This window comes from Diabrotica virgifera, chromosome 5 (assembly GCF_917563875.1).
Source record: "Diabrotica virgifera virgifera chromosome 5, PGI_DIABVI_V3a".
Classification (NCBI taxonomy): domain Eukaryota; kingdom Metazoa; phylum Arthropoda; class Insecta; order Coleoptera; family Chrysomelidae; genus Diabrotica; species Diabrotica virgifera.
The window spans coordinates 246,565,103-246,592,183 of NC_065447.1; the positions used below are offsets into that span (position 1 = coordinate 246,565,103).

The window sequence follows — 27,081 nt, forward strand, 5'->3', positions numbered from 1 at the left end:
CGCAAAGTGACGTTTCTGTGCCGCAAAGTTCTTTTCTGCACAGTTGACTACCTCATTCTGAGTAACGTTATATTCTGTTTACATCCGTGGACTACCGCATTCTGAGTAACGTTATATTCTGTTTACATCCGTGGTTAAACTTTAGACAAATATATAACCTATAAGACAACTATTATATTTAACTATAGCATAGAAACTAAATTATGGATGTTACAACTGTTTTATTTTACAATTTTATTCTTATTAAACATTTTATAATTATCAAATAACCAATAAGGATTTAGCAACCTGTGCAAGAGACGTCGAATGAAGTAGGTTTTGTGTAAATCCGTGACTGCATAAATATAATGTCAATAATGTGTAATAATTGTTTAAATTTAAACAAATTAAGGCAGTGCATTAATTTTTTAACTGATTTCTGTGTAATTTATTTAGGTATAAGGAATTTAAATTGATTAGTAGGTATTAATTAAATACAGTTTAAAATTTATCACATATGTACCTATTATAATTAATCGTCGTTTGGAAATTGTGATTTTTATTTTTAGGAAAAACTGTGCTTGTAGAAAAAGTATAGTGTGAAACACGTGCAGAAAGGTAATTTCTCACTCGTTTGAATTGCGGCACTCGCTTGCGCTCGTACCGCAACTTTTCAAACTCGTGAGAAATTAGTATCTTTCTGCACTTGTTGCACAATATACTATTTCCTAACTAGTGCGGAAAGTGATACTTTCACGCACGAGACTGCCGTTGACGCGAACGACGCGATAGCGGAGTTTCGGGCAAGCAGTCGAGTGCGGGGAAGACACTTTCCACATGAGTTAGGAACAATATTTTTTCTAGGGCCGTACGTTTGGAAAAAAAAGCCACAAAAAATAGAGTTATATCAATTTTTATTTAGGAGTGAAAATACACAAAGTTTCAATATAATGGGTTACCACGACGACGATATTGCTTTCCATGACGACGATTCAAAACCATTGTAATTGTCTACTGATCTGACTTTTAAATATTATGTCAAAATAATTTTATTTCATCGAATTATCAGTAGTAATTGCACAAGAGCTCTAAAATTATCGAATTTTTCCCGAGTGACACTTTGACAGTTTTAATTTCACGACCCGAAGGGGAGTGAAATTATGTCAAAGTGTCACGAGGGCAAAAATTCGATAATAATTTTAGAGATCGAGTGCAATTTGTTGCGATTATTTCATGACTAAAACTGTTCAAAACCAAAACTGAATTGTAATTTATTTATGTCAGTACAAATTAGTACAATTAAACACACAGTTGTTATAAATATTTGACGGTTGAAAGTCATCACTTTTATAATTTTTAAAACAGCAATTGTGATTAATGTCACTGAATGTATTTTTTCGTAGCAACGAAGACGAAGGGCATCTGACGTAATATACTTGACGACGGGATATTATCAAAAATTATCGGGTATAATATCACAAGAGAGTGAGAATAAATTGAAAATACTGTTACATACTATTCTACTGTTTTTTTGTTTTATGGCAGCTTCAAAGAAATAAAACATCTGTATGATATAATAAAGAATAAAATAAAAATCTAAATTTTAAAACATCTCTTGTCCCTCTATGAAGAAATATACAAACTAACTTTCTGACATACCTAAGTATTGATTAGTTAGTAGCTTTTTCAAAGGGATCTTTAGTTTATACACTCTTTAATACATGTTTCCGCAGCTTTCTGTTCGGTATTGATTACCTCAATTTAAACGTTGGGCTACTATCTATTGATTATACTGTTCACTTCATTATATTACAATAGATGGAGCTACAATTCCATCCTATGACGAGATAAAACAAATATTTTAAAAGAAACAAATCGGCACAAAATGTGGTAAATAAAAACCTTTACATTTTTAATTCCTCTGGACAATCCCTTTATAAAAACAAGAAAACTAGAATATTTGGGTCACATTACCAGAGGAGAGAAATATGAGCTGCTGAGAGTTATTATGCAAGGAAGGATCCAAGGAAAAAGAAGCATAGGAAGAAGACGCATCTCCTGGCTGAGGAACCTTAGAGAATGGTTTAACTGTAGTTCATTACAACTGTTCAGAGCAGCAGCCAACAAAGTGACCATAGCCATCATGATATCCAACCTCCGCTAGGAGATGGAACTTTAAGAAGAAGAAGGACAATCCCTGATTATCATTATTTTTATTTTTTTGGATATTAAAACTCATTCTGAAAGGAGGAGGAAATATCTGCAAGTAAAATAATCCGAAATTTTTCATAAATATCTCACTAATCAAAATTGCGCGTTTCTCTTCCTAGATAATATAGCCTAAATTAATTAGAAGAATCAATATACATAATTAGCTTATTTTAGACGAAATAATGGAAGCAGTACGTAAAATTCATGATTACATAATGGGGAACAAAGAAATCCACATAATATTATGTTATGCAGACGACGCCGCATTATCGCCGAGACAGAAGACGATCTCCAAAGATTAACACATATCTTCAATACAACAGCCAAAAAATACAATATGATAATATCAGCAGAAAATCCAAATGTATGACAACATCTAAATACCCACTATGATGTAAAATCGAAATTGATGGGAAAATAATAAAGCAGGAAGCAAGGTTTAGATATCTGGGAATAGATATAGCCAATTACGAAGATGTTGAAGAGAAAGTAGGACAACAAAGCTTAAAAGCGGCGGTAATTAAAAAGTAAAGCGGCGGCATTTCTTAATGACACAATCTGGAAGAACAAACACCTAAGACAAGACACAAAAGCAAGAATCTATAAAGCAGCAATTTGACACATATTGACATACACAGCGGAGACAAGACCTGACACATCTAAAACGAGACGACTATTAGAAACAACAGAGATGAAAATATTTCGACAAATATCAGGGAAAAGTCTGTTGGGTAGGGAAAGAAGCGAAAACATAAGAAGATCATGCAATGTAGAAGAGATAAATGGATGGGTGACAAAACGGAAACAGGAGTGGAAAGAAGACATTAGTAGAATGACAGAGGATAGGATAGTATATGAATAGCACGAGATAAGCCACCAAATGGACGAAGAAATATTGTCAGACCAAGAAAAAGATGGTGCGATAATTTAAACAATTTAGTAAGCTAGTACTGAAGAAGAAACAGGATTTAAAGCCTAAATACAAGAAGGAAGAAGAATAAGAAGTTAATTTTATAATAAATTTTTTATTCAATTAACTCCTAATAATTTTAATTTTTTAAATTAAAAATTACAATAATAAATATGATACTATAAAACCAATGATCAAACCATTCGAACCTATAGAAACTCCCTCTCCTGTATATGGTTGAGGTTCGTCTGGTTCCTTTGACTCTGGATAGTAATGATTAATTAGATCTTTTTCGTGTTTTTCCGACCAGTTAAGGTTTTTCTGTGCAATTTCCAGTGCTCTTTCGCCATCGTTAACATAGTCTTTTGGTAATTGACCACCATTGATGAAAGATCGGAACTAAAAGAAAAATTACAATAGATCGTTAAGTAAACAACAAAGTTTGTTTTAATGGCGCTTCGCCACGGAGAAAATTGGGTAACTTGAAGCACAAACTATTGGAAAACACTAACCCTGTTTCAAATTTTGCCTACGTAAGAAATCGGTCTACTTCGTTGCTTGAACTTCACTTGTTCCGTTAGGCTATTCCATATGTCCTTCTTCTTGAGTAGCTTTACAACTCGGGTGGGACCTCACCACATCCACTATAGCCCCCCATCTTCTACGATCTTGAGCTTCTATTTTCCATTGTAGTACCCCAAACCTAGGTAAATTGGCTTCAATATCATCCGTTCATCTTTTTCTGGGACGGTCTACTGGTCTTCTACCGTCTGTGTCTCAAAAATACTGTCTTTAAGACTCTGTCTTTCTCTTATCTTACCACATGACCTGCCCATCTAATCCGGTTAGCTTTTATATGTCTGACGATGTTTTCAGTACCATACATAGTCACTAGTTCAGCATAACGGCGCCTTCTCCACTCTCCTGGCACTTCAACTATTTTCAGGCCAAATTGCTTTCAAATACCAGCAGCTTATTTATTTGCCGCTGGTGTAGAGTCCATGTTTCGCTTCCATATGTAACAATTAGGCATATAATTGACATGTACAATCGAATTAAGATTTTCTTTTTAGCAGCTTTATTAGATAGTAGGTAGTATAATGCTCTATTCCATATGTTGCATCACTTGTAAGTAAATAACCATTGCATTATATTTTTCACAGTTCTTTTTTGTGTAATTTTGATTTTTTGCCTTTTTTAGTATTTTTCTTTATTTGTATATTCTTGCATGAAAGGGCGCCAAATTTTGTTTTGAACGGGGCGCTCAAAATCTTAGAACCAGCCCCTGATGCCTGTACAAATCTAGTATAATTCTAATTATAATATTACGATAGAAATTGTTCATTCAATTACCTTGTCCACTTGTTCTTCAGTTGTAATAGCACCACCGATTATTTCCAAAATATTCGCTATTGTATTCGTAGCTTGGTACCTGAAAAATGAAACGAAATGTTACTAAAATAGTCCAGGAACTGAAGCTTTTCACCTCGCAATTTTTACAGAATGGATCGATTTGCTTGAAAATTTGAGAACAAGTAGTGGATAGTCCAAGAATTAAAATCTATATGATGCGGAAAGGCGCTTTTACCATGGGGTTGGTTGTCACCCCATCCCGGGAGTGGAAATTTTTATTATATTTGGACCGCAAAAGTTGATAAAAACATTCATTCTAAGCAAAAAATGTTCTATACATTTGTTTGATAAAATGAATAGTTTTCGATTTATTCGCTATCGAAAGTGTTAGTTTTATATCGAAAAAATAAGTGTTTTTCAATAATATCCTAATTTACGATTCACTTAATTTTTGCCGTAGAAAAAATTTTCTCAAACCAATTTCTTGGGAATTAAATAACCTACAATTTCATATTTAAACATTTTTTCGTATCTCTAATGCTAATCTTTCCATTCTGAAGAAATCGACATTTTTACCAAACTACAAAAATTCGTTATTCGTTTTAACTCCGGTTTTTTTAAAACTAATCTTTCTAAGCCAGTCAAACTTCTAGAATTTATTAATAATACATAAATAAAGAAGAATGAATAAGGCCCATGACTAAAAACATCGCTAACTTACATTATTATGCTTCCAACTGGATTTCTCCTTTTTTTTTTTTTTTCAAGAAAATATATTAATTTTTTAACCGTAACTTTTCTATTTTTTACCTTAAAAAGTTCGGCAAAAAAGAATTTTGTAGGTTTTTATAAGGTCTATAAGCCTATTAATATTAATTCTTTTTAAAATCCTCAGTCGCAAAAAGAGTTGACTTTGAAAGGGTTGGTAAAGTTGGTTTTTGTATGTTATTACAAGTTTTAATGATCAATAGCTCACTCAATTTTTGCTGTAGTAAAAATTTTTGCAAACCAGTTTCTTGAGAATTAAATAAGCTACAATTTTATATTTAAACATTTTTTCGTATCTCTGATGCTAATCTTTCTATTCTGAAGAAAATGCCATTTTTTCCAAACTACAATAATTCGTTATTCGCTTCTAACTGCATTATTTTAAAAACTAATCATTCTAAGCTGGTTAAACTTCTAGAACCTATTAATAATATAAAAATAAAAGAGACCAAATAAGGCTAATGACTAATTTTAATTAGAGTGGTGATTAGGAGGTTGCTTCGCATCACTTTTTCGCTGAAAAAAGTAGGGACTAACATTCTTTTCAATATACGTCACTTAATTTTTGAGCTACAGGCTTTGTTTTTATTTCTAGAGATAGATATTTTAAAATCCTTTAAATTAGTCTAAACAAGTTATCCTCGAAAAAGCCATAGTTTTCTTGTCTTTTGACTTTGAAACTACAGTATTTAGCATTTGACGAAGAAGAGCTAACATTTAATATTGTATAGCTCGATTACTATTGGTCTTAAAAAAAACTAAAAGAAACGGTTTTGTTTATTGTTTCAAAAGGTACATTTTTGTTACTGTCTATTCGGTAGGGATACACCGGTCACGGATTAAGAAAGAAATGAACGAATTTACTGGTCCGCTGTAGTTTGACTATTTACACATGGGCGCAGTAATTTTTTATTTGAGGGGGTTCTTATATAAATCAAATAATTTTAAATTTTAGATGTTTGTATAGCATCAGAAGCCTAAACTACGTAAGTTCATGATTCTTTATAACAGTTTATTATCCGTAGCCAAAAATCAATATACCTAATAATAATTGTTGCATGAATATCGATAGAATAAAAATAAATCAAATTATAACTTATAAAAGGTAGAAGGCTAAACGTTGCTGTATTGTTGATGTTTTAATTTAATCTCTAAAATGGTTTTATATAAAGTTACAATCAATTTAAGTGATATAATGACTAAAAAGGGGTAGTTCCCTGGGTTGGCTGTATACCTTATAGTTAAACAAACTGGAACATGAAGTAAAAACCACTTCTATGTAAAAGGTATATTTACTAAAAATTTTAAAAATCCCAACGGATTCAATAAAATGTGTTCATCAGAACGTTTTCAAACCTATCGGTAAATCATCAGTGAATTTGGATACTTGCAAAATAGCCCTAGAACCAAACAATGGTTGTGATTATAAATAAATCTACATTATGTTACATTAAAATTAAAAAGGCTAAACGCCGATGTTCAGGGATTAAACGTCTGGGAACATGGTGAAACTCTACCCGAGGACCCAATCAACCATCTTAGGTCAACGATGACTACTACTAACTCTTAGTAGTCATCGTTGACCTAAGATGGTTGATTGGGATTACTAAGACTTAGTAGTCATCGTTGACCTAAGATGGTTGATTCGGTCCTTGGGTAGAGTTTCACCATGTTCCCAGAGGTTTAATCCCTGAACATCGGCGTTTAGCCTTTTTAATTTTAATTTAACATAATGTAGATTTATTTATAATCACAACCATTGTTTGGTTCTGGGGCTATTTTGCAAGTATCCAAATTCACTGATGATGGACCGATAGGTTTGAAAACGTTCTGATGAACACATTTTATTGAATTCATTGGGATTTTTAAAATTTTTAGTAAATATACCTTTTACATAGAAGTGGTTTTTACTTCATGTTCCAGTTTGTTTGATATATTGACGTTGGATGTTTTTAAATTAAAGTCAATTGACGCGTGTAAAAAGCATTTATATGACATTGTAAACTAATTTTAGCTTGTTTTATTCTTTTATCATATCGCATGGTTTCTATGTTAGTTATGTATATTTTATAGTTTATATGTATAATGGGGTATTTTTCCCGTAAATAAAAATTATTAAAAACAATATTATAATATTACGTACTATGTACCTACAATATCTACAAATAGTTTCGATTTCAAAAAATCACACCTACTAAAATGATCCCGCCTTGAAAAGGATCCGGAAATCCTACAGCAAGGCATTATGTTAACATCAAATATTTAAGTAAAATGCTAAATAGTATTAAGTCAATACACATACCAATTTTTTTTACTAAAATGATTTAGTCGTTATTGTTCACACTATCATCGCCATCGCTGTCGTCACCGTTAATTGTTATTATGATTGGGCTTATTTCGTTTATTTTACCGGGTGTCCATTTATATTTTCCCCCATTTTAACTACCTATAACTTCTAAACGGCTCAAGAAAGAAACATGCGGTTTTCGCTGAAATGTTTTATTTTAGTAATAGTTTTGTATGAATCGATTGAGTTTTTTATATCGCTTTCAATTACGAAAATAAAAATGGCGGATTTTTGAAAAAAACTTTGTTGACTTTTTTTTAATGGAACACTCAGTATATTTTTTTGTAAATTGAAAGAACAATCATTCACCTATCCAGCGATATAAAGTTTTTTAAGATCGGTTGTCAAATCACTGAGTAATTACTTTTTAAAATGAGAGATGCAGCGTGGATATCACATACCTAAATAACATGTAACTAAGCAAAATGATATTATGTTGTGATTTTCACATTGCATCTCTCATTTTAAAAATTAATTTCTGTCATTTGAGAACCGATTTAAAAAAAATTATATCGCTGGATAGGTAAATGACCATTTTTTCAAGTTACAAAAAAATATACTGGGTGTTTTAATAAAAAAAGTCAACAACGTTTTTTTTTTCAAAAATCCGCCACTTTCTATTTAAAAGCGATATGAAAAATGTCCATTTACCTAAAAAATTGAAAAAACGATCATTTACCTATCTAGCGATATAAAAATTTTCAAAATCGGTTGTCAAATGACTGAGCACTTAATTTTTAAAATGAGAGATGCAATGTGGAAATCACATAACATAATATCAATTTGCTTAGTAAGAGAGTTGCACCTCTCATTTTAAAAATTAATTACTCAGTCATTTGACAATCGATTTTGAAAAACTTTATATCGCTGGATAGGTGAATGACCTTTCTTTCAATTTACAAAAAAATATACTAGGTATTCCATTAAAAAAAAGTCAACAAAGTTTTTTTCAAAAATCCGCCATTTTTTTTCGTATTTGAAAGCGATATAAAAAATTTAATCCATTCAGACAAAACTTTTACTAAAATAAAACATTTCAGCGAAAACCGCATATTTCTATCTTGAGCCGTTTAGAAGTTATAGGCAGTTAAAATGGGGGAAAATATAAATGGACACCCGGTATTTTCACGAATCCACCAACCTACCAATTAATTTTTCGCACTTGTATATACAGTTCCGCCATACTTCTGGAGTTGCAATTGAAAGTGCTTCTCGCCAAGTTTACCAAACCGCTTTGTCTGTATACCCATTAGACCCAATATGGTTGTCGTAATATTGTTTTGCTGTTCCCCATGTATATTCGATAGGATTAAACTGGCAGTGGTATGGTGGAAGACGTAAAACTTGATGCCCGTAACTTTCAATAACCTGATCCATCACAAAGATTTTTGGTTTTGCATGTTATTTTGCCAAACGTAACAACTCAGACTTTAATAAATGCTGTGGAATAGATATGCGTTCATTTGTTAGCCATTCTTTAATCTTATCTATATTCCACGAATTTGTTGGACTTTAGTATTTTCTGAATGGTAAGGCGCATTGTCTAAAATAATTACGCTGGGCTCACTTAATCCGGGAAGAAGTTTTTCACGCAACCATTTCACAAACATTTTCGTGTTCATATTGTCATGATAGTCACTGTTTTTTATGTAGACGAAAATATTAAATCATCACCTTCTATAAAGCCTGTCTTCCCTCCCGCGTGCAGAATTATATGTCGCTTCCCTTCTCCACTAGTATGCTTGATCGATTTTATGTTGTCATCTTGCCATATTCCCCTTAGAAAATACCCATGTTTCGTCTAAATATACAAAATTTGACCCTTCTTCTTTAAATTTGTTATATTTTCTAAGAAACTCAATTCTCTTGTGTACAACAGAACTTCTTTCACAAAGCGCTTTTTTATTATCCTCTTTTTTAAATTTGAATCCTATGTTATGTAGTACTTGCCATAAACTTGTTCTGCCGATGTCGCCAAATTTCCTCTCTTTTAGCTTAAGTAAAATTGTATCTAAAGTCACATGTTCCTTATATTTGCACGCATTTGATGTATGATATTACGAATTTGAAATTTTCGTCCTTCGAACATACCGTTCGTTTTTAATGACAGGCGAGTATGGTGGTGATCGTTTTCCGGCACTTCACTATAGGGCTTTTCATCGATTGTCGTTTGTTTCGAGCTTCTGTCATGTGTCACATAATATTAATATATCTACGTCATACGTCTTTGGTTTGTATCATTAGCAATATCAATAACGTAGATATATTAATATTATGTTACACATGACAGAAGCTCGAAACAAATGACTGTGAATGAAAAGCCCTATTCTCGTTTTTAATTGTGGATCTTAAGGTGATACAGTAGCGATCAACAGGTAGCCAAAACGCGTTCCAAGATTGCGGCTGTAATTTTGAATATTTTTTCGAGATATTTGGCACACGTATTCGTAATATAATAAATAATGGCGGTACAGAGCCCAATTTGAAAAATAAATTAATATGTGGAAATTACTCTGTAATTAAATATCATATTAAAAAAACGAGCCTGTACCTCCATTAAGACGAACAAAAAAAATACACTTTCTTCAAATAAACTTTTTTATCAGATGCCTAGATTTTGTGTCATTCTGGAACTACTAATGAAATAAAAAATTTTAGTAGTTCCAAAATGACACAAAATCTAGGCATCGGATAAAAAAGTGTATTTAAAGAAAGTGTATTTTTTTGTTCTTCTTAATAGCGATACAGGCTCGTTTTTTAAATATTGTATTTAATTACAGAGTAATTTCCACATATTAATATATTTTTCAAATTGGGCTCTGTACCGCCATTCTTTATTATATTACGAATACGTGTGCCAAATATCTCGAAAAATATTCAAAATTACAGCCGCAATCTTGGAACGCGTTTTCGCTACCTGTTGATCGCTACTGTTTCCTCTTAATTTTGATTCGCTAATTCCTAAAGCATTGCACACGCGTTGTTGTACAGACGTTACCGATTTTAAACGACCACCATTGTTTTTTTCCGCAATAAAGTACTTATGTACATAGGTTACATATTAGAGTATCTACATATAAAACACGTCTTGGCATTTTCGGTTAAACAGCACGAACAGATTCTTACAAAATTAACAATATATGACGTTACCAATTTGACAGAATAAATTCAACTGGAAGATAACAAATGTCCTTATAGTTTCTTATAGTATTCCTGCTTTGTTTGTCGACCCATTTAGTTAAATTACCTATTAAAATTGCATTAGTTTGTCATACTTTCTCTAATTTGGTTTTGCACCTATTTGGGTAATTAAGTACTTTTACTTGAATAAGTACAATGCCAACACAGTTACCGTAATTAATATAGGTCAAAAAATGAGCTTTATGATACTATACAGTATGGTGCAAATGAAAGGATTAAATTCGTTATTTCGTAAACCGGCGACTTTAAGGAAAAATCCTGAAACAGATTGATTTTTATTTTTAAATTATGATATTTTACCATAAATGTCATACTAGTAACTTCATCCATATGGGCGTGATGAAGTAATCGATGAACTGCATACCGTATATACTCGTATAACTCGTATATTGTATATACGAGTAGATGCAAAATTTACTGAATGCATTAACATTATTTAGTGGTGGCCGCATATCGAAATAACTACTCTGTGATAGACCACATAACGAATTAGTTACTCTGCGGTAGACCGCATATTGGATGGTAGACCGCATATCGAATCGGCACTAATATATATATATATATTTTCGTATTTAAAATATTACTTGCGGGTAAATCCTAATTGTTCTTTTAGTCAAGGAAGTCTCTTCGCCTCTGCTCGGGAAAATGTTGTAGTCAGGTGTTTTGCATAATCTTACTCCTAAGTTAGTATTAAGTTTTTGCTAAGAAAGGTATTTCTAACCAGAGTGCAGTGTATTTTATTATTTATCTTATTATTTTTCCTTAAATTATCCTGCTTATTAAATTTTAATCAAAAAATTACTAAAAATTCAATAATTAAATAGATATTGGCCCTCTACGTACCCGAGGTCTACGCTTATGTTACTGGTATACCTAAAATATTACAATCGACCTGCTAATTGGTTTGTTTCTTTATTAATCCGTGACCGGTGTATCCCTAACGAATAGACATTAAGTAAAGTTGTTTTGATAAAACAAAAAACTTTGGAGTTATTAGCCCAAAACTTATTAACAACATTGATTTTTTTGATATAAAACTAACACTTTCGATAGCGAATAAATCGAAAACTATTAATTTTATCAAAAAAATGTATAGAACCTTTTTTACTTAGAATGAATGTTTTTACTAACTTTTGCGGTCAAAATATAATAAAAAATTCCACCCCCGAGATGGGGTAACAATCACCTCCATGGTAAAAGCGCCTTTCAGCATGATATAGATTTTGATCCTTGGACTATCCACAACTTATTCTTAAATTTTCAAGCAAATCGATCCATTCTGTAAAAATTGGGAGGTTTTGTCCTATTTTAAGCTTCATTACTTGGACTAAAAACCAAATAAAAACACGCACGACAACTAACAACATACCGTAGCGGCTGTATTACATAACGATATGTATTATAAAATCTTAGTTTTTTAGTTTTAAACTTATTAGCTCGTTTCTGCTACCTTAGTTACTAGTGCCTATGGCCCCTGCATACTAGCTAAGAATATTATTAAGTCACCTCCAGATTTTAAATTACTCTGATGTTAGACAAAGTTTTCAAACTAATAGAAACATTAATAATATTGAAAAATATTAGCAATTTTTAGAAGCAATGGAGGTGTTACCAGGGAAATGGACCAATAAGTTTTCAATGAAAAATCTTTTAGTAATATTTTTAATATTTTTCGATATTATTAATGTTTCTATTAGGTTGAAAACTTTGCCTTTCAGTTGCCAGATGACGCTAGTCACCTACTCCATTAACGTCAGTTGCAATGCGGGGATAAGCTTTCGTAGTTTTGTCACTTCGGGCAGAGATCAGCAAACCTACGCCTCTCTGATGATGACTCCAAATAGAGTCGAAAATCGTCGATTTAGAGTGCTGGTTTTGCGCTCCCTGTTTTAAGTGAAAAATAAAACGGTTTTGCCTTCGCATTGCAACTGAATAAAAATGGAATACATTTTTATTTTATTAAACGCTTTTATTTAGTTCAACAGTTTGCGTCAAATTTTTAGACGTTAATTTGACTGCCTTTTCTTCAATTTAAATGAATGAAAATTTGCAGATATATGCATTCACGGGAACAATACTCGAATAATCAATAAAAAAAAAATTTTCATGTTTATTAATTGTTTAAATAAAAAACGATTTTAATGGAAAACGCTTAAATTCTCTTGTTTTTTACAATGTAAAAACTTGAAACTTTTACGGATTGTATAGCTAATGATATGAACAATACATAATTTCACTTTTTACGTTAATTGTTTACGTTATGCTGCATTAATAAACAATAAAATTTCAAATTTTTTGCCGATTTCGACTACTTTTCATGTTAGTACATCATATGTTTTATACATATTTTAATAAACATGACGATATATTTTAATGTTTGAAAAGTGTAAGACTAAAAAGTAAAAAATAAAATAATATGAAAAAAATTTTTTTAAGAAACGCTTTTCTTTAGTTACGAGTGACTAAAATTAAAAATATTATAAAAAAATCAACTAAAAAGCAAAAAATAAAAAAAAATTGAAAAAATCTAACACATTCGTTAAAGAAAAGCGTGGGGCGAAAACCGTTTATTCGATGAACACGCGCCACGCTTTTCTTTGACGGATGTGTTAGATTTTTTTAATTTTTTTTTTATTTTTTGCTTTTTAGTTGATTTTTTTATAATATTTTTAATTTTCGTCACTCGTAACTAAAAAAAAGCGTTTCTTAAAAAAAAAATTTTCATATTTTTTTTTATTGGTCTTTACTCCTTTGAGTAACTAGGTCCATTTTCCGTTGGAATTTACCAGCTGAACAGACGGGGTCGTGAATTGCAAGTTTTTGAATTCCCTCTTGTCTTCTTCGCTTCAGCATCCATTTGGCTTGCAATTTTTAGAAGCCATGGAGGTGTTACCAGGGAAATGGACCAATAAGTTTTCAATTAAAAATCTTTTAGTAAAATGTTTAACATTTTTCAATATTATTAATGTTTCTATTGGGTTGAAAACTTTGCCTTTCAGTTGCCAGAGGACGCTAGTCATCTACTCCATTAACGTCAGTTGCAATGCGGGGATAAGCTTTCGTAGTTTTGTCACTTCGGGCAGAGAGCAGCAAACCTATGCATCTCTGATGATGACTCCAAATAGAGTCGAAAATCGTCGATTTAGAGTGCTGGTTTGCGCTTCCTGTTCTAAATTAAAAATAAGACGGTTTTGCCTTCGCATTGCAACTGAATAAAAATGGAATACATTTTTATTTTACTCTGATGTTCTTCCCTACTTTAAGTATATCTTCTGAATATTTATTAAAAACCCTGTCATATGTCAAAAAGAGGTGTCATCCCTGCCTGATACCTCTCTTTCCTGACTTGTATCTACTATTTGGCCATACTCCAGTTTGCTCATCATTTTAAAATCTCTGTTGTCAATATCAGTGCTTCTAGATATAGATATTAATTTATCGAGTTCTACCTTTATCAAATGCTTTCTGATAATCGACAAAATATATGTATATATCACAGTTGGCATGGAGCGAACTTGTGTAGCCAAAAATTCTTGTAACTACAGCATTCCTAGAATCAGTAGTGTGTGTCAGTTGTTCTTTATATTTTTTATAGATTCTTTTGTGAAATATGTTTAAGAAAACTTTGAATAATTGGCTAGTTAAACTAATAATTCTGTAGTTTTTACACTTGTTATAGTAACTTGCAAATCAACAATTCTTCGTATTAGATGAATGAGGTCTCGAACTTGAGCTCGACCTAAGTTTAAGGCAACCATTTTGGTATCAATTGGTGCCACCCGGCACCCCTGGAAGCAACAAATCTAGAATTTCTAAAGAAATACGATATTTTTGAGTCTTCTCTACATGCTTAAGTGGAAACTGCTGGCGAAGCATTTGATCAAAAATGTAGACACTTACCTTTGAGTTATATTATCGTAGTTATTAATTACAAAATCAAACGCTTGTTCAGCTCCGTTTGAATTAGCAGCAACACTACCCAGAACTGTTATACAATCTTCTCGAGCAATCGGAGAATCGTCAGCAATAGTCAACAACAACAATCTACAAAATATGCAATTATTGGCAACCAAAACTAAATTAGCAACATAAAATTAACTACTTACTCTTGTAGAAGCTCTTTATTTTGTGTACAAGCTAAAGATTTGAGCAAAAGAGGGCGCTCAGAGTCAAGGTCGGCTTCGTTATGAACCTTAAGCAAAAAGTCCCAATTTTCTCTTTCTGAGCTTGTCTGCAGAGCTGTACAATATATTGTACTGCGCAAGTTCTTTTGTGGTCTACAAAAAGAACGATTTATTAATAATTGTATCTAGGTATTATCTATGGAAATAACCAAAACTAACTATAAGCTTATTGTTCAATCACAAATAAATCCCTTAATTTGTAATCTCACATCAATCTTAACTTCTTAATTTTTTATTGTTTTACCGTGTATAATTGTGAAACATATCGATTAATAGTTTAATTACGTTTATTCAACTTCGTGCAAGTTGAATGAACTGCCAAAGAGTGTTGCAATACATAATGTCCTCGTTTAAATTATATTTGTCAGCTTTCAAAGTACAAAGCTTTTGTTACTATGCTAGAGGCATTAACCTTTGTGCTGAGGTGTACATTATTGGTGAACTTATAAATTAAAGGATTCGGACTATTGTTAATGCAGTCTATTATAAAATTTTGCCTAACCAACAACTCTAGTGTAATAATTCAGTAGATATCTATAAAACTATATCTTTACTTTACAACTTCAACATTTATTTATGTTGAAGTCACAGGGCATTAGAAACAACTCGAAAAGTATATTAAATTCGATGTGTCTACTTATGATTAAAAATAATGTTGTACTTCTTAATAAATACTAATACTTACTTTACTCCACTCAATTTATAGGATAAGAATGAAGCACGTGACATGACGAGACACTCAGGATGGCCCAATTGGCAAGCCCAACTAAGTGTCAACATTTTTTTAAGAGTGAAAACTTGGTTATCGTCATCTATAACATCAAATGGTGTAGATTTGTACAATTTATCCATGAGAGACAAAACATTACTCTAAAAATAAAAATATAGCGTAGATATATATGTATTATGTATTTATAAAATCACATAAAATAATCAACAATATGGACTCAATGTAAACGTAAACAAGATAAAGCTTATGATCATTAGCAAAAGAAAGATAGCAGACGGTCAATTCTGTCAACCAAACTCTTGTAGAAAGAGTGAGGCACTGCAACTACCTCGGCACCATAATAAATGAAGAATAGACCAACAACCAAGAGATAAGAGCACCCATTGGAAAAGCTAGATCCACCTTCAACAGGATGGGAGTCTTCCTCTCTCTTGGTAAAAAAGTAAGAATGTTGCGATGATACGTCTTTTCTGTCCTTTTTATGGTGTTGAATCTTGGATCTTGAATAAATACTTAAAATTTCGTGGACTGACCAAGTCACAAATGAGGAGCTCCTCAGAAAAATTAAGAAGAACCGAGATAGACTTACTGATCACCATCAAATCTCAAAAGTTACAATACTTCGGACACATTATGCGAAATGAATCCAGATATGCCCTCCTAGATATACCAGAGTGGGCTCACCTGGTTCACAGATGGGTCTAGAACAGATGAGCGGGCAGGTTCTGAAGTGTACGGTGGTGGAGTCGGATTTGAGTCTAGCCAGGCTCTCGGCTCTCATGCATCAGTCTTTCAGGCCGAGATCTTTGCAATTCTGGCATATGCTCAAGAGATTACAGATAGGGCTTGCTCAGGCAGGACCATCTCTATCTGCTCTGACAGCCAGGCAGCGCTAAGGGTTTTGGAAGCGCCCAAAATCAGCTCTAAGCTGGTTCTTGAGTGCAAGATAACTCTGGATGACGTTGCTATAACCAACAGGGTTAGGTTGGTATGGCTACCGGGACACACAGGCGTGGAAGGTAACGAACGGGCTGACGCCCTGGCAAGACGGGGTTCATCCTCTCTGCCTGTGGGACCCGAACCTGTGATTGGAGTGCCCTTCAGTACTGGTCGGGGTAGTCTCATGGAGCTTCTTCTGCGGAGGTTCCACGACTCCTGGGCCAGCTGTGGAGGTATGAGACACGCCAGGCTCCACATAGTGGGGCCATCCAAAAGTCCAAAAGCCCAACTGTTTCTTCTGGATCGTAGAAGATATTACCTGGTGGTCAGTATGCTCACCGGCCACTGTAGACTCCGACGGCACCTTCATCTGATTGGACTGGCGGATGTCTCACGGTGCCGTCTATGTAATGAGGAGGAGGAAACCTCCTCACATGTCCTCTGGGAGTGCCCGTTATTGGCCTATCGGAGGTAGCAGATCCTGGGATCGGCATCTATGCAGCCGAGCCAGGTGAGGGAGTTGTCTTTTAAGAGACTTGTGGCTTTCTGTGAGGCCATAAGGTTTCTAGGGGACTAGCATGGGAGCTCGGTGCAGCCTGGGCCCCATAAACGCCGAAAAACCAGGTGCTCATGAACCTGGTCCGTAAGATAGGGGTGATGGACCCGCCGTAGGAGGTCTAATGCCCGGTTGCACCAACAGATCTTAAGCTTAAGTCGAGAATATCATAAGAATTAATATAATATAATTGTAATAAATTACAATAAGAATACCATAATATAATAATAGATATAATTGATAATAAGGTAAGAATCTAAAATTATGTTGCAACGTAAGTGATACTCAAGGAGGCCCTATCTATAAGTAGAACTTAGCTAAGCTGTAGCTTAAGATATGTTGGTGCAACCAGGCATAAGTGTCTGAAGGGCTCACAAGTGGGCCCTGCCCCGATGTACCATAGCCATAACCAACATAGCCATGCCCTCCTACAAAAACATTCACCAAGCAAAAATATTTGAAAAGCGAAGTCCAGGGAGAAGAAGAAAATCCTAGTTAAGGAACCTCAGAACCTGGTTCAACACAACATCTGTGTAGCTTCTCTGCGTTGCTGCACACAAGATAAAGTTTGCCATGATGATCGCCAACATTCGTCACGGATAAACACATTAAGAAGGAGAACCTGCTGAAAAATTGAAAAGGTGAAGACTACAAAAAAATTGGATGAACAACGTTGAAGATATCATGAGAGTAAGTAGAAAGAAAAACTTGCACTTTAAGTTAAAAATATGAGCAACAGAGATGGAATTTCTAAGGAGAAGCTGCAGAGTAACAAGAAGTGATAGAATAAATAACGTAGAGATTAAGAAAAGAATAATAATGAACTCAGATATAATAGACTACACGGAATAAAAGAGATTAGACCCTGGTATGGACAACTCAGAAAAGCAGACCAAAATCCTTGGATAAACAGCGTGCAGTCCGATAGTAAGAACGAAGAGAGGCACACCCCGAAGATATTTCACAGAAATGGACGAAGCAATGGAAAGAAGAAATCTGCAGGAAGCGGAATGGCAAAACAAAAAGAACTGGAGAGAACGGTTGAGTGAAGGAATACAGTGAAAACTTTGGAAATTCTTAGTATATATAGTTCAAGTTAAGTTAAAAGTAGAACTTGTTTTGGTACCTATGTATTTATGGTTATCTAGTGATTCTTCAATCTTAGTGATTAGTTCAATTAAACATATCAAAGACAAAGATCATGATAGTGGATAGACTACATAACAATCATCCACTCATAACCACAATTGATCGGTTTGAGGTTGTGAGCTCATACTTATATCTGGGATCATTAATCACAAACACAGGGTCACTACAGGAAGAAATATAACATAGATGTGATCTAGCAAAAGTCACCACAGCAAAAATGACCACAATATGGAAGGACTGTCAAATTTCAAGAGCGTTAAAGATGAGGTAAATCAACTGCTTAATATTCCCAATACTGACCTACAGATGTGAATCTTGGACCCTGAGAAATTCGGAAAGAAGAAAGATAGACGCCACTGAAATGTTCTGTTGGAGACGAATGCTACGAATTCCTTGGACCGACCATAGAACAAATAATTCAATTTTAAGAGAGCTAAAAGTTAGCCAACGACTCTCCAGTAAAGTCCATCTCCAACAATTAAAATACTTTGGACATGTTATGAGAGCAAACACAGAAAACATGGAAAGACTCATTATACAAGGAAAGGTGAAAGGCCGAAGGTCACGAGGAAGATCCCCAACAAGATGGATCGATCAAATTACGGGAATATGCAAAAGACCTATGCATGAGTTAAAAGAAATGACCAGAGACAGAGGAGATCTTTGGACACGGACAATACACGACATCACGTCGACCACTACACTCCCTCCAAGGGGTCAGGATTAAAGAGAGAAGAGGAAGAGAGAGTGATTCTTACCGTAACAGTCTCGGTTAAATTGGACTGATTCTGAAGTCTGTTAAAGAGAAATTGAAAACCATTAAAAGCTGACGTCCATGTAAAATACGATGTTTCTTCAGACAGGAACTCCAAAAACTTCAAAACCCTCGAATAACTTATTTCTCCTATGTTGGCAAGACTGAACAAGTCATCTACTATCTGTGCTCTAGTAATTTCATTGATGCTGCCGAAATTATTGCTTTTGAATACTTCTTCAATCTTATTCCAGGTAGCGGTATCGTAATTAACCCTATAGTATCCTGAAAAAGAGATACCAATATATTAAAACTTGCATGGTAACGAGGAAAGAGAAGAAATACATGGAAAGAAGTTGAATTCAAACAGAATGAGTAAAACACAAGAGACAGTACATTCCAAATTTTAATGCATCTAGAAGATGTGTTTTCGATAGTGCATTGTGAACTTTAAAGCTGGACATTGAACCAAGAACATATAAATAAGCTACAGTCATTTGAAATGTGGTGTTAGAGGAGGCTGTTTAGAATAGCATGGACACAGAAGAAAACGAACACGGAAGTATTGCGTGAAATGGGCAAAGAATACGAAATAATAAACGCAATAAAAATAGGAAAGTTACAATATCTGGGAGACCTAATGAGGGACAGCGATATCAAATGCTAAGACTGATCATACCAGGAAAGATAAGACGAGGAAGGAGTATAAGAAGAAGGAAAGTGTTATGGTTGAAGAATTTAAGGGACTGATTGAAATGCAGTTCTATAGAACAGGGCAGCGGTAGATAGAGTAAAGATAGTGATGATGATATCCAACCTCCAATTGGAAGACTGCATTTAAAGCAGAAGAACTAAGTATTCTTACCTGTTTGAAGATTGTTAACAATAATCCACTCGGCACCTTGCGGTAATTGAAAGGCTACGTTATTTTCAGGAGTTAACCAATAGCTTGGACGAGTAGAAGGAACTCCAGATGAGCCAGAAGTGATGAAGGTAATAGGAACATACCATTTAGAATTGTCGTCAGTTCCGTTATCACCAAATCTTCTCTTAAATAGATAATTGTATATAATATTAAACATAACAAAATAATTTTAATCTTTTTTCAGATTTTTGACTGAACATTATCATATAGATTTTCTTAATTTTTTTAATTGGACCCGTACATAGTTTCGGCTCCAATGCTATTTAAATGGGATTCATTTTTTTCGAATCCTGAAAAATCTAATAAGTATTTTTGAAAAATGTAAACGCAGAATGAAAGATTACGTTCTTACCGAGGGTCTAAAGTCTCTGAAAACTTCTATAATCTTTAATTTAATAAGTTACAGGGGTGAAAAACTAAGAGAAAATGTAGTATGATTTTAAATTTCAAATATCTCATTCAAAAGAAACTTTTTATTTATTCTAAGGGACTTCGGCCCTCGATAATAATTTAGTCTTTCATTCTGCGTTCAAATTTTTTAAAAATATTTATTAGTTTTTTCAGGATTTGAAAAAAATGGACACTATGTCCGTGGTGATATTTTCCAAATCGAACATTCGCTATCTTTGTCATACAACGCACTGAGTCAAACAGAATATGATGACAAGACAGTGACAATTTTAAATATTTGACATGGCATCGGGAATATTGTTGATTAAATAATATTGATAGTGTATTTGATAAATAATTGATTTAAGACGTGAACTTAAAAAAAGTTATTTATTGTTTATTATTTATGGAAGATCCGAGCAGAGAATTCATCAGGATAATATATTCTGTGATCCAAGTATTTTGTTGTTAAAGATGTTCAAAATTGTAAGCGTTCCATAGTAACAATATATTATTAAAAACTCACTTGATCACTTTTCTTTTTTTCTCGATTGAGTATTAGTTTTTTTTGTACAGTATATAAAGTATTACAATCACTGAATACATAGTTAATGAAAAAATTAACATATTAATTAACTGAATTAATAATTTAAGCAAGTAACAGTTATCCAAGAACATTCAAATGCCATCTCTTTAAAGTTAATCATGACACTGTCAAGTAATGTTTACATAGTCATAACAGTGAGAATTTTATTACACGTAATTTGCCGTGTGAAGACAGAAAAAGTAGGGATATCCGTAAAATATTTGCGCCTTTGCTCTTAAAAGCATTTTGCAATATATTATCAACAATAAACAAAAGTAGTGACATTGACTAGATATAAGAAGGATTTTACCCGCTGACAAAATCAAAGTAGAATTATTATAAAGTTGTATCGGAAATAGATATACATGTTATAACTACTAATTAGTTTACAAGTTTACTCTAAATGGTAAATACAGTGGTTTGAATCTCTTTAACGTACGTTGTTTCCGGGAATTGTCTAGGAGGTTAAGTGCAAACTGGTTTTCACGATCTTCCAGCTTGGTTATGTATGCAGTGCTACGTTTTTTGAGGACTTCCTGTACCATATTTATTTTAGGGTCACGATGAATATTCTGTTGTTGAACCACGTTGTGCATTGGTAATAGTTCGGAGGATTTTTGATTAGAAGCATTGAATGATTTCGATGTTAAAGGGATTGGCTGTTCCCCATAGTTCTAACTCCTATATCCACATGGGCATAAGTATCGCCATATAGAACAGCGATGTGTTATCCAGGGATAATCTTGACGAACGGCCCATTAACCAACACATATTTCTGAATTGGAGACCTAGTTGCTTTCTCTTGGTCCAAATATGTTTCCTCCATGTGAGACTTCTGTCCAAATAAATACCAACATCAACTCACAAGGGGGCAGGATCATATAGAATCAAATCAATAAATTTACAGATTTATAGGAAGATAATAGTAATAGGAAAAGAGAAAATTTTGGTCTGAATATAAAATAAATATTTTGTTTTCTACTTACTTGTTCTATCTGCACATTTCCCTCGCTAACTGTAACCGTCACTAACGGAAATCCTGATTGTACTACCCAATTGTTCATCACGGCTCCCAAATTTAGATAGTTTGGTAAAATGGAATAGGAATTGTCTAAATACGCTTGGAAACCTCTCCACAAATCGCTTGACGTAGTACTTTTAAATTTGCTTGAAGAGTAAAATAAAATATTGTTATAAATCCCTGGCTTTATAAAAAAAAATGTATCTTAAAATGTTACACTTAGAGGTAGAATCCTTGAATCAAAACAAAGTAGTATCAGTTAAAAGAACATCTTTCTTCTTCAACTTATGCCATCTACACTATTGAAGCTGGCTTCATTATGTAGAAGACTTTCCTAGACTAGGTGTGAGGAAATGATGCCTGATGACGCTAGATAAGTAAGTTTAAACAAATGGGGAAGCCAGGGGTCTCAAAAATCTTTACTGTCAAGAGAAGTCAGTAAATAAAATAAGTATTGTACTTAAGAAAAATCTGAAATATATGATAATATCGAGGAAATACTTACTGACTGTTGAGATAATGGTATATCCCATCCTTGAAGTTTTCTGAACCCAAAATATGTTCTACCATTCGCAGAATACTGCTTCCTATTGAATAAAACAAAAATTAAAAGGTAATATTTGGAAAAAAACTGCTTAAGAGTTATCTTTTTAATAAATTTTCTTGTTACTTAGTTCTAGGCATGTGATTTCTGGTTTGTATATGCATATAGTTTTAGATGAATCCTGTAAAGAAATTGGAAGGACGTGTAAAACCTAGTAGCTAAGGGAAATGAGTAAAAATACAGTGTTTTCTTCGCACTGTAACTACTATTTAACAATTATCTTAGGTTTTATAAGGGTAGAATAAAAAAAAGATTACGCAAATCCATCCAAATTTGTTCGTATATTTTTATTTATTATCATTTTAAAAGAAAACTTGCTGAACCATTTATTTTAAAAAAAAAAACTTTGTGTTAGAATGTATAATAACAATAAGAATAAAATTGTCAAAAAGGCAGTAAGAGATGCGAAACAAATATCCTGGAAAGAATTTGGAAATAGCTTAGATTTAGATGAAGGTTATAAAAGTAACAGTAGATCCTTTTGGAATAAGATCAAAGCATTAAGAGGGAACAATAATCAAAGCAAAAGAGAACAGAAATATACGGCATAAAAGATGAAAATAACAAGATACAACATAAACAATACGAAATCGTAAAAGTCTAGAAAGAGTATTAGATCTGTAAATTTAAATTAAAAAAAGACACAAACACAAGCCTAAACTCAAATTACAAATCAATTTCGAGCAGAGTAGAGAACAGGACATGAAGAACAGAGAAAGAAGAAGTAATCGAAGTAAGTGAAAGGAAAAAATGGAAAATCTGGAGGAGAATATGGAACCAGAAATGATGAAATGGATCGAAGACTTGTTCTGGATCATAATATTATAATGAAGCATTGAAGTAAAATAAAATACCAAAATATTGCGGTAATAATCTTATTCTACCAATTTATAAGAAATAGCGCAAAATATTTATTATAAGAAACACACACTAGTTAAGAGGTTTTTTATATTTCTTTTCTTAATTACTCTGTAAAGCTTATTTGTTATTGAAAATTGCTACCTTTAGTATAGGAAACCACATTAAATCTTCCTAAAATCTCTACAGGAGAGGATACAGTGCTCTGGAGCGCTGGTAGGTTCCCTTCATCGGCCCTCAGTGCCTTCTGGACGTTGTTGACAACATGCTGTTTGTCCAGTTGCCAAGCAGGTAGGATCTTTAAGAAAAGAAAAAATAACAGATAGATTAATTATCAATTGTTTGTAAAATAATTGGACAAAAACTTGATGAAGGCTAAGGCAAACTTAACCACGAGTTCTCAATCTTTATTACTTAAATCTTTTTATTCTTCTTCTTGTGACTTGTGCTTAGCTGTATGTTGGCGGTTGTCTGTATTCTTCAGACCATTTGTAGAGTACTTTTTTTGGCTTTTCGAAATATGCTAGTACTGTTTGATGTTACGCCAATCTCTTATGTTTGTTGGCCAGGAATGTTGTTTTCTTTAGGCCTCGGCGCCCCTGTGCGTGCCTTGTAAGATTAATTTGAGAACATACTATTATCTTCCTTTAAGATATGGAAGCCAGTGTAAGACCAATAATGACATATGCATAAAAAACCCGATACAGTCACAACACAAAGACTAAAGAGGAGTGAAGACATTAGAATAAAATGTAACGGGCAGTGTATAAACGAATGGACACTAAATAGAAAAAAAATATGAAATAACCACATAAGCAGAATGGGGAAGACACATGTGGTCAAAATAGCAAGAGATAAATCACCAATTGGTAGAAGAAGTATTGGTCGACCGCACAAAAGATGGAGTTACAACCTTCCATAGAGGTATCAGTCCACCAATGAAAAAGCGGAAGTGCTTAGAAATAGGAAGAAGAAGATATGGCTAAGGGTAGATTCTTTTTCTTAACGATGTCTAGTATGTAGTTACCTAAAAGAGGCCACTTATCTGTGCCATAAAGTAAAATGTACCATGTGTAGCACTTCACAACATTATAGTCTAAAAACAAATGGAGATTGCGATCTAAATTTGACAAATATAAGCACTTGTTGCATAAATTATATTTTTACTTACCATATGTGCAGCAAAGTACTCAAAGTAGTCACCAAAAGCTTCATTTAAGAATGTTTCTGACCACCAGTTGCAAGTTACCAGGTTGCCAAACCACTGATGAGCTATTTCATGGGCGAGGAGTGTAGCTACATTTTGTTTGTCGATATTGGTTGAATGTTCAGGATCGTATAGTAAACTTTGTTCCCTGTGGATATGATATAATAAAATAATAATAATAAATGTAATCTAACAGGGGGCTGCCAGGCATTTGCTGCAACTGAATACAAGGAACGGCATGACGCAGTGGGAAAAATCCTTCATTAAGAGATAGCTATCAAGCTGGGACTTCTCCAAACAGACCATCTCCCGTATTATCAATACGTCCCTGAGAGTATGCTTGAGGATGGCAACTACAAGCTATACTGGGACCGCACTGTGCTCACAGACCAAACAGTGGTACATAATAGACCAGATCTCGTACTAGTTAATAAATTAACAAGACAAGCAACACTAATTGATGTGGCGATACCTAACAACAATAATCTACGTAGTAAATTTACTGAAAAGATCGCCAAGTACAGAGATCTAGAAATTCAAATACGAAGGCAACGGAGAATGCAAACTACCCAGACGATACCGATTATTATGTCTACTACTGGAGTCATTCCGAAGACCCTCCTCGAAAGCATAAAAAAGCTGGGTCTGAATGAACATCTTTGTAAGACCAGGCAGAAAGCTATACTACTCGCGACGGCCAGATGCGTACGAAAATTTCTGGGAGATACACCTGCATTCCACTCGATGCCTAGGGCTCGATAACACGGAAAGAGTCCCACCAGAGCTCAATCCTTTTGATACCGTAGGTATCTGGGATGAGTCAATTTTCCCCTTAGAGGGAGTGTGAGCCGTATGGCTAAATCTGGATAATAAATGTAAATAGTCACCTCACCATCACCACAGCACAAAAACATCATCCACATAATTCAGTAAAAAAACATTACCGCGGTATTTATGGGGAAAAGTCTAGATATAGGTGAGCAATGAAAAAACATATTGCTAATTTAAAAACTTATTTTCAGTAAGAAGAAACCATCCAACAGCTTACCGGGAACTGCCAGGCATTTTCTGCAACTGAATATAAGGAATAGCTTGACTCAGTAGGAAAGATCCTTCATCAATGGATGGCTAGGAAACTGTATCTTCACCAAAGCAACCATGTTCAATCATATCAATACGTTCTTGAGAGTATAAATATTTGAGAATAACAACTACAAGTCATATTGGGCTCGCTCTATGGTTGATTGCTATGGCTTATGTGCCATTGATTGCTCACAGACCAACGAGTTGCCCATAATTACCAATTGTCTATCAGTGTGGCTACCAATTATCATACTTTGGAAGTCTCTACTGAAATACCTTGTATTTTTTCCCAGACCTAGTTTATGATGTGCGATTTCCATCGAAGTTCCATCGATTGCAGTCGATTCAAAACGATTTCTCAAGACCCTTCCATTGCAAAAATGGACTAAGACAGGTGATAAACTATCGCGTATCTTATTTAACCTGGCATTAGAAAAAATAATTCGAGAGTCCCATATTAATACAAATCAGTACAAATTGTCGGATACGCAGATGACATAGATACAGTGGCGGTCTCAGATTCAGATTTTGGGAGGGGCGATGGTCTGTTGCAGGAGGGGTCTGGGGGGTGCAGCCCCCCCGCCGGAAAGGGGGTCCGGAAAATTTTTAAAAATATGGCAAGATTTTGAGAGTTTTAAAGGCATTTTATTCATTTGAACAGTTGATGGACCGAATATGGACTGACTGTCACTTAGTGGTTGTGACGAACGGAGAAAAAGGAAAATCACTTATTATTATTACAATTAGTATGAGTGGAAACAGTTTTACACTATAATAAAAAATAAAAAGCTAGCCTCTAAAGCTTGTTGTAAATATTGTTCGGCTAACTTACAAATAAAATATTCAAAATATATTTTGTATTCTTGTGATTGTATCAAAAACCAATTTAGAACTATTGAAAACAACTCAAAGTCTAATAGAAAAGGTTTGTGGGTGATAGTATTTTTCAACGGCAAGCCTCTGAAGCAAGTCTCATCTTTCTAAACCTTTGACGATTTAGGTGGTTTTACTTTATCGCGAACAAACGTCAAACTTCAGAGGTTTGGGCTGACAATTTTAGTTTTACGCTTGAATTGAAAGAGCTCAAAACACATTTTACCTTTTAAAATGTTAAAATTTACAATAAATATACAATACAAATTAGTCTATTAGAATGGAAAAAAGGAGGTTCACATTATACATTGTAATATTTTTATTAGGTTATAAGTAATAAAATAACAAGTTATAAGGTTTTAAAAAGAATGTAATTACAAATCGAATTCAAGTCTTCAATGGCCACTTTTGGCGAACCGTTCTAAAACTTTCGTTGGGTCTACAAGGATGTCT

General features: G+C 33.7%; 1 protein-coding gene across 1 annotated transcript in view; it reads right to left on the bottom strand.

Annotated features, from left to right (window-relative positions):
• Positions 1 to 3,199: 3,199 nt before the first annotated feature.
• LOC126884765 (membrane alanyl aminopeptidase-like) overlaps positions 3,200 to 27,081 on the bottom strand; it is a 44,412-nt gene continuing 20,530 nt past the window's right edge. The window contains exons 5-15 of the mRNA XM_050650983.1: positions 24,637 to 24,820; positions 23,610 to 23,763; positions 22,509 to 22,590; positions 21,969 to 22,149; positions 19,947 to 20,130; positions 19,086 to 19,366; positions 15,639 to 15,823; positions 14,876 to 15,046; positions 14,670 to 14,813; positions 4,454 to 4,532; positions 3,200 to 3,499 (exon numbers count right to left, since the gene is read on the bottom strand). Of these exons, the coding sequence (XP_050506940.1) occupies positions 3,260 to 3,499; positions 4,454 to 4,532; positions 14,670 to 14,813; positions 14,876 to 15,046; positions 15,639 to 15,823; positions 19,086 to 19,366; positions 19,947 to 20,130; positions 21,969 to 22,149; positions 22,509 to 22,590; positions 23,610 to 23,763; positions 24,637 to 24,820 (1,885 nt within the window). The 3' untranslated portion in view covers positions 3,200 to 3,259. The remainder of the gene's footprint in view (positions 3,500 to 4,453; positions 4,533 to 14,669; positions 14,814 to 14,875; positions 15,047 to 15,638; positions 15,824 to 19,085; positions 19,367 to 19,946; positions 20,131 to 21,968; positions 22,150 to 22,508; positions 22,591 to 23,609; positions 23,764 to 24,636; positions 24,821 to 27,081) is intronic.